General features: G+C 42.8%; 1 protein-coding gene across 1 annotated transcript in view; it reads right to left on the bottom strand.

Annotated features, from left to right (window-relative positions):
- Positions 1 to 387: 387 nt before the first annotated feature.
- Positions 388 to 13,002, bottom strand: part of LOC114647678 (adenosine receptor A1-like) — a 36,250-nt gene continuing 23,635 nt past the window's right edge. Inside the window, exon 2 of the mRNA XM_028796283.2 lies at positions 388 to 1,062. Coding sequence (XP_028652116.1) covers positions 414 to 1,062 — 649 coding nt within the window. The 3' untranslated portion in view covers positions 388 to 413. The remainder of the gene's footprint in view (positions 1,063 to 13,002) is intronic.

Below are 13,002 nucleotides of genomic sequence, written 5' to 3' on the forward strand. Positions count from 1 at the left end.
CCCTGTCTAGATCTAGAGAAGAAATCAAACAAAAACGAGTAACAAAGATCCCCTGCTTGTGCCAAGGGAAGTAAACTGGGACCACCAGGATAGAACATGTTGTATTTTTACCAGATATTTCTTTATATGCTGTTGCTATGAAAATAATCAAAATGTTAAAGATTCTGCCAGCAGATCTCCTGCTCCATCTAAACCTTCATAAACTGAATCCATAGAAAGGGCGGTGAAGTGAGAAACAATTGGCCTCCAAATGCCTGAGGATTCCTAAACTCCAAGTTGTTAAATAAGTAAACCAATAAACCAATATTTGACTCTCAGGCTGCTCTGCTTTTAGTAGATGTTGGTGTGGCTTGGAGACTTTATTCTGGTTCTCCATGACTGTTCAGTTCCTGAATAACAAGCATGACTAGATATTAAGGTTTTTGGTTTATTTTTTTCTCTGCAGCATTTTCCAAGATTACATTGCATGAACTTGCACTGACATTTTCACACAACACATAATTCTTCCAAATCTGGATGAGCGTGCTTCGAAATTTGTTTATTCTGAAAGCATACACCAAAGGATTCACAGCCGAGTTGGCATGCGACATGAATATGCCAACGTATAAGGCGCTCTTGGGTACTTGACACTGTGGACAAAAGTAACTGATGCAGTTCATTATATGCAGGGGCATCCAGCTTATGACAAAAAGGAACACCACCAGTACCAAGGACTTGGCCAGCTTGAGTTCTTTTCTATAATATTTGCTAGCGTCGGTGGACGACTGGGCCCGTTTGTTCATTTGTTTTCTGATCACGTGAAAGATTTCGATGTAGAGCCCTACCATGATGGTCAGGGGTAGGACCACCCACCCGAAAAAATTGAAGTAAACCATGTAGTCCATTCGCATCACCGTGGAAAAATGACAGACAATGTTTCCTGAGCTGATGTTCCTTTCCTTGGAATGGAGCACCTCCTTGTTGTGCCAACCAAGCATGGGAACCAGGCCTGTCAGCATGGAGAGCAGCCAACACAGGCTGACGGCCATCCAAGCTCTTTGCTGAGTGACGATGACGCAGTACCTGCAGAAAGAGCAAAATATGAGATGACTTGTAAATTGAACTATTCAAGTCTTTTTGTCCGTCTGGCCAATAGATTTTGGTAAGAAACATCACCCTTCAAAAATCATTTTCAACACAAATGAATGCTGCAAGCCATATTGGATTTATAAAGTCACTCATCCTTCAATTTTCAAAACTGATTAGTATCATCACTAGGTCATGGTAGCAAAGTCTTTCTCCAGGAGCATTGGGTGCCTGGATAAGGTCCCAGTCCATTGTAGTGCCCCCTGACTGACAATTTACAGTCAGCCGTTAGCAATTTTAGAATCTGAGAGGAACCCACATTGCCCTAATAATGCCCCCCACAGACACAGTAAAAGATCTACACAATCAGTACCATAGCTGGCAAGTGAACCTAGGACCTCAGAGTAATGAGGCAGCATCTCCGACCAGTCTGCCCTAAATAAGGAGAAAACAGAACTTTTAGTGATTGGCAAAAATGGATATAATGAGAGTATTAGAAATAAACTTGATCCATTAGGATTGAATATCAAGACAGAGGTAAAGAATTTAGGGGCGATTATTGACTCTGTAATCTGAATCAATCAGATTACTAGGACAGCATTTTTTCACTTAAGAAATATAGCAAAAGTTAGACCTCTTATGACATTGCAAGATGCAGAGAAATTAGTTCACTGTTGTTTTCAGTGGGCTAGATTACTGTAATGCACTCCTCTCAGGACCACCCAAAAAAGACAATCTTAACTAGGAAAAGAAAATCCGAGCACATCACCCCAGTTCTGATGTCACTACACTGGTTACCTGTGCCATTTAGAATTATGCTTATGGTTTACAAAGCCTTAAATCATCTCACTCCATCTTATATTTCGAAATGTCTCTCACCTTACACTCCAAATTGTAACCTTAGATCTTCAAATGAATGTCTGCTTAAAATTCCAAAAGCTAATCTTAAATGAAGTGGTGAGGTGGCTTTCTGCTCTTATGCACCTCAAATCTGGAATAGCTTACCGATAGGCTAATACAGTGGAGCACTTTAAAAAACTGCTAAAAACTTATTACTTTAACATGGCTTTTCTCATAGCTTCATCTTAGTTTAATCCTGATATTCTGTATATGCTTTTAATTATCATTTTTATAATATCTCTGCAATCCATACTAACCCCTACTTTCTCTGCTGTTCTTTTTCCAGTTTTTCTGTGTTGCTGATCTGCGCTACCACCACCTGATCAAAGCACCGTGATGTTCCTACATTGATGGATTGAAGGCCAGAGGTCCACATGACCGTCATCACCAAGTTCTTCCATGTGAAGCCTGAAGGCCATGAGGACTGATTGAGATCATTGATGTTAGGTAGAATGCCTAGAGGGGGCTGGGTGGTCTCGTGGTCTCGGAAACGTTGCAGATTTTGTTTTTTTTCTTCAGCCGTCTGGAGTTTTGTTTCTGTTTTTATCTGTCCTCCATGGCCATCAGACCTTACTTTTATCCTATGTTAATTAGTATTGCCTAATTTTATTTCTTTTATATTTTGTCCTTTCTCTCTTTCTTCATCATGTAAAGCACTTTGAGCTACATCATTTGTATGAAAATGTGCTATAGAAATAAATATATTGTTGTTGCCCTAAAATACTCAAACTCTGATAGATTGGTGACCCAGGATTCAAATACCCAGTGTGGTGTTTGCACTTTCTCACTTTGTCCACAGGCAGATTACATGAATTGGTGACCCACTGTGCTCTTGTATGAGTGTGAACGCACTCTGTAATGGACTGGTGCCACGTCCAGTACTCTGACCGCTATCTAAGAGCAAGACAGGCAAGTTTGGATTCACATGCGGTGTTGTGAAACTGACACTAAATTGTGTTTCTTTACAAGCAATTTCACAATTGACTAATTTAATTCTGACATTAGAAGCTACAGGCATCACAGGTAACCTACAGAACTGGCAGGAGACAAAGAGTACAGATAAGAGGAAAATGGGGTCATCAGTGGAGTCCCTCGGGGGTCTGTCCTTGGACCATTACTTTTTCTGATTTTTATTAATGACATTGATTCCAGTGTAGTTCGCAAAATGGAGAAATTCACAGATGACACTAAAATTTGAGGGATGGCAGACACTGAAGAGACATCAAAAATATTCAAAAAGGCACAAACAACCTTCAGAACAGGGTGAACACTTGGAAAATACAATTTAATGAAGAAAAGTGGTACACGTGGGCAAAAGGAACATCTGCATACATATAAAATCCAATGTCTGTCTGTCTGTCTGCTTTTCACGAGAGAACTACTTAATGGATTTAGATCGGGCTTTTTTCTAGAATTTGCTTCACCATTCCATTTGATTTTGTGACTTCTCTCATCGCGGTAAATATCATAATTCCAATGCGGTACCGATTTATTTGCACAAATCTAAGAGAGACGCAGCGGACTGAGGGGAAGGGGGCGGAACCTTCCTCACTCACGCGCCAGCCTTGGGGCTTATCTTACATCCGCTTCACTAGCGAACGAGAGAACAACTTAACAGATTTAGATTTTTCTAGAATTTGCTCAAACATTCCGGTTGATTTTGTGACTTCTCTCATCGCGTTAAGAATCATACTTCACTTGCAGGATATTCGCACTAATCCGAGACAGAGGCTGCGGGCCGAGGGGAGGGGGAAAGAGGGACGTCAGGAGTGGGGAGTGGGCAGGGCCCTCCTCACTGTCCTGTTTCACTACTACATGGGCAGAGCTCGACGGCTAGTCTATATATAAATTTAAAATCCAACATCTGTATGTCTGTCTGTATGTCTGTTTACTTTTCACGAGAGAACTACTTAACACATTTAGATCGGGATTTTTCTATAATTTGCTTGAACATTCTGGTTGATTTTGCAATTTCTCTTTTCGCGCTATCATTGGGGTACCCATTTATTCGCGCGAATCTGAGAGAGATGCTGAGGACCAAGGGGAGGGGGGAGGGGCCCTCCTCACTCACGCACCAGCCTCTGTTCGAGTTAGTCTACATCTCGCCACGTGTTGGAGTGCACCTTGCTTTAGCTAGCAATACCTGTTTGTTCAGTAGATATTATCATCTACAGATTGTTAAGGAGTAACGTTTGACCTTCTTGAGAGAGAGATCAGAGCTACGTGTGTTTTAGAAGGTACCTGGTCATTGGCAGAGATATCACGGCCATGTGCTTTTATCCCCACGTGGAAGACGCTCTCCTGTCAGAGCTCAACATTATCAGATCCAGTGCCAACGATTGATGTACCTACCTTCCGCTTCGCCATGATTACATTTTTTTAAATTTTGTTTATTGATCTTTAAGGTTTGTCCTGTTTCACTACTATGTGGGCAGAGCCGCGGGGGACAGCTATTCAATTATAAATACAAGATGGGAGACACTGAAATACAGGAAGCAACCTCGGAAAAGGACTTAGGGGTTTATGATAATGCAACATTTACGTACATCAGCTAAGCAATGCACAGAAATAATTCATTCATCCATCCATTATCCAACCTGCTATATTCTAACTACAGGGTCACGGGGGTCTGCTGGAGCCAATCCCAGCCAACACAGGGCGCAAGGCAGGAAACAAACCCCAGGCAGGGCGCCAGCCCACCGCTGAGCACACCCACACACCAAACACAAAGTAGGGACAATTTAGAATCGACAATGCACCTAACCTGCATGTCTTTGGACTGCGGGAGGAAACCGGAGCACCCGGAGGAAACCCACGCAGACACGGGGAGAACATGCAAACTCCACGCAGGGAAGCGAACCCGGGTCTCCTTACTGTGAGGCATCAGCGCTACCACTGTGCCACCATGCTGCCCGTAAGTTAATAGACATTATGCTCAAACTATATAAAGCACTAGTGAGGCCTCATCTGGAGTACTGTGTGCAGTTCTGGTCACCATTGTACAAGAAAGACATAGCAGCACATGAAGCTGTTCAGAGGAGAGCAATCATGAGCATCATGGGACTTAAGGACATGTCCTACTGTGACAGACTCGAGCAGAGGAGAATGCATGGGGACCTAACCCAGGTATTTGAAATCCACAAAGGCATCGATAAAGTAAATCCAGAAACATTCCTTCAGCATAAGGGTGAATCGCGTATTTGAGGACATCAGTGGAAATTAATGGGAAGTGTATTTAGAACTGAGGCCAGGAAACACTTCTTTATGTTAAGAGTTTTGGGACTGACTCTGGAACAAACTACCAAGACATGGAGTTGAAGCAGAAAGCTTGACGACCTTTAAAAATGAGACATTGGGACATCTTAGCTATTAGCTGAGCAAGCAGGCTTGCTGGTCTGAATGGAGTCCTCTTGTTTATCGGATTTCTTGTGTTCTTAAATGCAAAACTCACTAAAGAGTTTTTTGAAATTTTAAGGGTTTTTGTTAATGGGTGGATGTTACGACATACTCAGATCTGTTTGGTAAATCTATTTGTTTTTCTTAATTTGCAGATGACTTAATTGAGTTCTGCCCCGATTACCCATCTATTCAATTGCCCGTTGTTATTAAAACACCTGGGTTTGTGGGTGGGGTGTAAGTATAAAAAAGAAAGAAAGAAAGAAAGAAAGAAAGAAAGAAAGAAAGAAAGAAAGAAAGAAAGAAAGAAAGAAAGAAAGAAAGAAAGAAAGAAAGAAAGAAAAGGATTTGAGTTTAACAGAGCAAGGTATGGAGAGTTAGGGCTGATTGTTCTGGCTTTTAGTTTCTTTTTGCTTGTTTAAAGAAATGTAACTGTTGTAAACTCACCATTCAGGTGATACATGTGGATAGAGCATCTAGCTGTGTAAACCTTGTTTGTTGTTGTCCTCCTGCCTTGTTTCTGTTTTGTGTGTAACTGTCTCCATACAGTGGTACCTCTGGTTGCGACTGTATTTCATTCCAAAACTCTGGACACGACCCAATTTGGTTGCGACCTGAACATAATTTCCCCATGACTGTATGTAAATACAATTAATCCGTTGATTTGTTTTCAATCCTATTTTTTGTAAAAATTGATCTATTTGTACGGAATGATTACAATAAAATTAATAAAATATAAAAAAAAAAGAAATTATATCCGTTCCAGACCATACGAACAGTATGTAAATATATATATTTTTTAAGCACAAAAATAGTTTATTATACCATAGAATGCACAGTGTAATAGTAAACTAAATGGAAAAACCTTGAACAACAGAGAAAACTAACATTGTAAGAGTTCTCGCTAGACCCTTACGAACCGCTCGCTGTAAACACTTTTTTTTATGAGTTTTAAGCACATTGAAAAAAATTAAATGCCACTTCTCTTGCGAAATGTTTCACACCATCCTCTACTGACTTTAAATTCCTCACCTTCGCCACTCGAAGAAGGATTTTTTTCAGCAAACCGCCATGAATCTTCATGGCTTTCTCACATATGATCGCCTCGCTTACACTAACCCCTGCAAGTTGCTTCTCGTTCAACCACACTAGCAACAGTTTGTCCACCTTTTCCAGCACTTGAGGCCTCTGCTTGATTAACATTTGTAAGAAAGGCACTATATTGCACCCGACCCGACACAGATTGACACGGAGGCACATGTAAAATAAACAAACTATTTACTTCTCTTCACCTGTGGGGCACATCTTCCCTGTAATCCCCACAGGCACAACACAGTCCCAAACAACACAGAAATAAATCACGCCCCTCTCTCTCTCTGTCTGTTTCTCTCCTACCACCACTCCTCCCAGGCAACCTTGTCCTCCTCCACCCGACTCTGGTCCGCTGAGTGGTGGTTGCTGACTCCTTTTATAGTCCACCCAGAAGTGCTCCAGGTGCTTGATTGTCAAGTTCCGGCTGCACTTCCAGGTGTGACAAATACGCTGCCCATACGGGCTCAGGAGTCCCAAATACAGCACCCCCTGGCAGTGCCTGCAGGACCCAACAGGGCTGCACCCAACTTCAATTCTCATGGAGCCCTGCAGGAAACCAAGGCACCGCTCCAACCCAGAAGGGCGGCCATCTAGCGTCCAGGGGTAGGTATTGCACTGTCCAGGTCTGCTCCCCCTGAATATAGAGTGCAGGGGCGTCTGGCCACCTGCCCCATATTGTACCTCCTTTTGCAACATCAGCTGCTTTGTTAGGTCCTGTATACGCAAACAAAAGAAAATGGGAAATGAAGAATGGCAAATCATTGGCGCGTACGAACGTACGTAGAAAACTGGCCGCCAGTGTTTTTGTTCGCCACCAAAGCGTGTGGTCATGAACAGATGCAAAATATTGGCAAACTTTTTGATCGTAACCCAATTTCAGAAATGTTTGTGACCAGAGGTTCTAGATAGATAGATAGATAGATAGATAGATACTTTATTAATCCCAATGGGAAATTCACATTCTTCAGCAGCAGCATACTGATACAATAAATAATATTAAATTAAAGAATGATAACAATGCAGGTGAAAAACAGACAATAACTATGTATAATGTTGAATGTTAACGTTTACCCCTCTGGGTGGAATTAAAGAGTCGCATAGTTTGGGGGAGAAACGATCTCCTCAGTCTGTCAGTGGAGCAGGACGGTGATAGCAGTCTGTCGCTGAAGCTGCTCTTCTGTCTGGAGATGATACTATTAAGTGGATGCAGTGGATTCTCCATAATTGATAGGAGCCTGCTGAGTGCCCTTCGCTCTGCCACAGATGTTAAACTGTCCAGCTCCATGCCAACAATAGAGCCTGCCTTCCTCACCAGTTTGTCCAGACGTGAGGCGTCTTTCCTCTTAATGCTGCCTCCCCAGCACACCACTGCGTAGAAGAGGGCGCTCGCCACAACTGTCTGATAGAACATCTGCAGCATCTTATTGCAGATGTTGAAGGACGCCAGCCTTCTAAGGAAGTATAACCGGCTTTGTCCTTTCTTGCACAGCGCATCAGTATTGGCAGTCCAGTCTAATTTATCATCCAGCTGCACTCCCAGATATTTATAGGTCTGCACCATCTGCACACAGTCACCTTTGATGATCACGGGGTCCATGAGGGGTCTGGGCCTCCTAAAATCCACCACCAGCTCTTTGGTTTTGCTGGTGTTCAGGTGTAGGTGGTTTGAGTCGCACCATTTAACAAAGTCATTGATTAGGTCCCTATACTCCTCCTCCAGCCCATTCCTGATGCAGCCCACGATAGCAGTGTCATCAGCGAACTTTTGCACATGGCAGGACTCCGAGTTGTATTGGAAGTCCGATGTATATAGGCTGAACAGGACTGGAGAAAGTACAATCCCTTGTGGCGCTCCTGTGTTGTTGACCACAATGTCAGACGTGCAGTTCCCAAGACGCACATACTGAGGTCTGTCTTTAAGATAGTCCACGATCCATGCCACTAGGTATGAATCTAATCCCATCTCTGTCAGCTTGTCCCTAAGGAGCAGAGGTTGGATGGTGTTGAAGGCGCTAGAGAAGTCTAGAAACATAATTCTTACAGCACCACTACCTCTGTCCAAGTGAGAGAGGGATCGGTGTAGCATATAGATGATGGCATCCTCTGCTCCCACCTTCTCCTGATATGCAAACTGCAGAGGGTCAAGGGCGTGTTGAACCTGTGGCCTAAGGTGGTGAAGCAGCAGCCTCTCCATGGTCTTCATCACATGTGATGTCAGAGCAACAGGCCGAAAGTCATTCAGCTCACTAGGACGTGATACCTTTGGGATTGGGGTGATACAAGATGTTTTCCAAAGCCTCGGGACTTTCCCCTGTTCCAGGCTCAGGTTGAAGATGCGCTGTAGAGGGCCCCCCAGCTCCGATGCACAGACCTTCAGCAGTCGTGGCGATACTCCATCTGAACCCGCTGCTTTGCTGGCACGAAGTCTCCTCAGCTCTCTGCTCACTTGCGCTGTTGTAATTATGGGTAGGGATGTCTTTCCTATGCTGGTATCAGCAGAAGGATGTGTGGAGGGTGCAATACTCCGAGGTGAGAGTGAGAGTGGGTTAGGGTGGTCAAACCTGTTAAAGAAGTTGTTCATTTGGTTTGCTCTCTTCACGTCTCTCTCAATGGTGGTACCCCGCTTCGAGCTGCAGCCAGTGATGATCTTCATCCCATCCCACACTTCCTTCATGCTGTTATTCTGCAACTTCTGCTCCAGCTTTCTCCTGTACTGCTCCTTCGCCACCCTGAGCTGGACTCGGAGTTCTACTGTATCTGTGAAGTTACAGAGTCAATTTTTTTAGCTGGTTTATTTTTTTCCTGTGTTTTGTCTCCCTCTCTCTCTTTCACTTGTGTTTGGCATATTTATATACCCCTAGGACTTTGATAGTCCGTAACAGTGGAAAACAAGGAATACTGCTCCCTAAAGCCTCATTCCCAAATCTGTGTTTACATATGTTCTTTTCTGCTGCTGCGTAATTGCATGGGTAAAATTGTTCAGATTTACGTCTCTCACTCACATCACCGTAGAGGACTGCAGTAGGTTTTCCTGATCAAAGTCCTCTGCAGCCTCCTATGATGTTAGAATAAAAGCTGTGTCACACACGTGCGAGTAGGAAGCAGAGGAAGGGCTTAAGTAATGGTAATACCACATCCGACCAGGGGGTGGCTGGGTGCACTAACTGTTTTTTTCATTTCCCTGCAGACCTTTCCCGAGAAATCCTGCCAGGTTCTGGTACCTCAGGAGATGTCAATCCCAGTCCAGACAATGTCACTTCCGGGTCTGGGCCCTTCGATGACATCACTTCTGGGACCGGCCCCCTTGATGATGTCACTTCCTATATGGGCTTTTAAAGCCACCATCTTACCACCAAGGAATCAGTTTTGTTTTAGACTCAGTATTGTGAACATCTCTGTCAATTTTAAAACTTTTTTCAGCCAGGGATATTATACGGGTGGCTGCCCCAAACCTTTTTATGATGTCTGGTCTGTGTTTTTATCACAGCTGATATTACAATGTCGATGAGACCCACTACATCAAATCTTATAGGATAAAACTTAAAAAAATGGAAAACAACTATAGTAGTAAATCAAAAAGGCAATTTGAACATTATGTGGGAACCACAACAGATAGAAACTGATGCAATACAAGACATTCGCAATGGCTTATGGGTAGTTTGTACATAACTCTGCCATGAGTCTAGTTGAAGCCAAGGTTGAATGAGCATGGATGCTTTGCTGTTTGATTTCACTAGTATTGAACAATGTGCTGTAGTGAGATTTCTTTGGGCAGGTTGAGTGAAACCTGTTGAAATTCACCAAAGCTTGTTGGCTCAATATGGAAATGAAAACTGCAAGACTCAAAGTTTCTGAATGGGTAGAAAGGTTTATAAGCATGAAGTACAAGTGTAACCGATGAAGCTCAATCTTATCAACCATCAACACCGTGCACACAAATGTACCATTAACATGATGATTGCCTTCATCAGAGAAAACCAATGGATTATGTTATCTGCTGTATCTGCACATTTGGATATAAGTGATGGATCTGCAGATACCATAGTGCATCATGATTTGATGTAAAACAGCAAAGTACATACAAGATGGATACCGAAGAAATGAATGATCTGTACAAGCCAACGTTCTTCCCTGAATTTCAACAGGTCTCACTCTATCTGCCCAAAGAAATCTCATTACGACAACAAAGTTGCAATTCCACAATGGAGCGTCCATGTTCATTTGATTCTGGCTTCAACTACACTAACAGCAGAGTGTTGTGCTGTGTTTGTTCAAACTACCCATGAGCCAACGTGAACGTGTTGTATTGCGTCAGCTTCTATCCATTAAGGTTAAAGAGTAATTTTCAAATTGCATTTATTTTTTGATTTACTCTCCTACTTCAGTGCAGTAGTGAAAGTGTAAGAATTATGTTTCTGGACTTCTCTAGCACCTTCAACACCATCCAACCTCTGCTCCTTAGGGACAAGCTGACAGAGATGGGATTAGATTCATACCTAGTGGCATGGATCGTGGACTATCTTAAAGACAGACCTCAGTATGTGCGTCTCGGGAACTGCACGTCTGACATTGTGGTCAGCAACACAGGAGCGCCGCAGGGGACTGTACTTTCTCCGGTCCTGTTCAGCCTATATACATCGGACTTCCAATACAACTCGGAGTCCTGCCACGTGCAAAAGTTCGCTGACGACACTGCTATCATGGGCTGCATCAGGAGTGGGCAGGAGAAGGAGTATAGGGACCTAATCAAGGACTTTGTTAAATGGTGCGACTCAAACCACCTACACCTGAACACCAGCAAAACCAAGGATCTGGTGGTGGATTTTAGGAGGCCCAGGCCCCTCATGGACCCCGTGATCGTGAGAAGTGACTGTGTGCAGAGGGTGCAGACCTATAAATACCTGGGAGTGCAGCTGGATGATAAATTGGACTGGACTGCCAATACTGACTCTCTGTGCAAGAGAGGACAGAGCCAACTATACTTCCTTAGAAGACTGGCATCCTTCAACATCTGCAATAAGATGCTGCAGATGTTCTATCAGACAGTTGCGGCGAGCACCCTCTTCTACGCGGTGGTATGTTGGGGAGGCAGCATAAAGAAGAGGGACGCCTCACGCCTGGACAAACTGGTGAGGAAGGCAGGCTCTATTGTAGGCACAGAGCTGGACAGTTTGACATCTGTGGCAGAGCGACGGGCGCTGAGCAGGCTCCTGTCAATCATGGAGAATCCACTGCATCCACTAAACAGGATCATCTCCAGACAGAAGAGCAGCTTCAGTGACAGACTGCTGTCACCGTCCTGCTCCACTGACAGACTGAGGAGATCGTTCCTCCCCCACGCTATGCGAATCTTCAATTTCACCCAGGGGGGTAAACGTTAACATTATTCAAAGTTATTGTCTGTTATATCTGCATTGTTATCACTCTTTAATTTAATATTTTCTTTATCAGTATGCTGCTGCTGAAGTATGTGAATTTCCCCTTGGGATTAATAAAGTATCTATCTATCTATCTAGTGATTCACTTACTCAAAATAATCACAGTGGTGTGAGGTCTCCAAAATGGCCAGGAACAACATTTACCCAGAGGGGTGAGCACAAAGGTAGCTTTACACCAGGGTCAAAATGAACTTCTAAATCAAAGTTCAAAAAATATTTGTAGCAAAGGATGACGGTGTATGTTTGAGGCGTTCAGGACATGTGGTGTTCACTCGGGATTGTCAGTCAGAACTCTTGTAAAGGATTTAGAATACTCTACACAGCAGCTCAGAAGGACATTAAGCCTAATTTACTGAATGGTAAATAAAGACGTATACATGTATTTGAGTGTGAGTGTGTGTGTGCTCTGCAATAAAGAAAGGATACAGAAAAACCTATTAGTAAATTACACATAAAATTCCACTAGATGTCAGTGTAATTCTCAAATGAGTCTAGTTACTAACTTGTCAGCAGTATGAAAATTAAAGCAATAGAGTTTATCGATATACAGATTCAACAAACTTAAACTGATAACATTGAGGCATACATTCTTAACACTAAAAAGTACACTTTGAACAATGTTACATCTTAACTGTAAAACAAATGAGCAATGCAAGGTAAATACAAATGAACTTACTTCTGGCCATTAAACACTCACTTTCTTATTGATTCAGTATAATACAAATACAAACAGTATAATACAAACTATTATTATGTATGGAAATGACTAGTACATGTGCATCTATTTCTCTCACCTGACATCCCATAATACTACGTGTTCTCATGTATGCTGGGATGTACACCTTAATTGGTGCTATTCTTAATATTCATAATTGTTACAATTATATATAAATGCTCAACTAGGGAATGGATGACCGTAAACCCTTGGCTGGGAGATGAAAATGGTAAACGAGAAACCTTTTTAAATAAAATACTTGTTTAAAAATTGCTTCATAAGGACAAAAAAGAAAGCTCCAAGGGCAACAAGTCACAAAAAGAGATGCTTAAAAAAGGACAGTCCAGACACAATACACCAGCGGTTCTCAAACTGTGGGGGGCGCGAAGTAACAAA

Source organism: Erpetoichthys calabaricus, chromosome 3, assembly GCF_900747795.2.
Source record: "Erpetoichthys calabaricus chromosome 3, fErpCal1.3, whole genome shotgun sequence".
Lineage (NCBI taxonomy): Eukaryota > Metazoa > Chordata > Cladistia > Polypteriformes > Polypteridae > Erpetoichthys > Erpetoichthys calabaricus.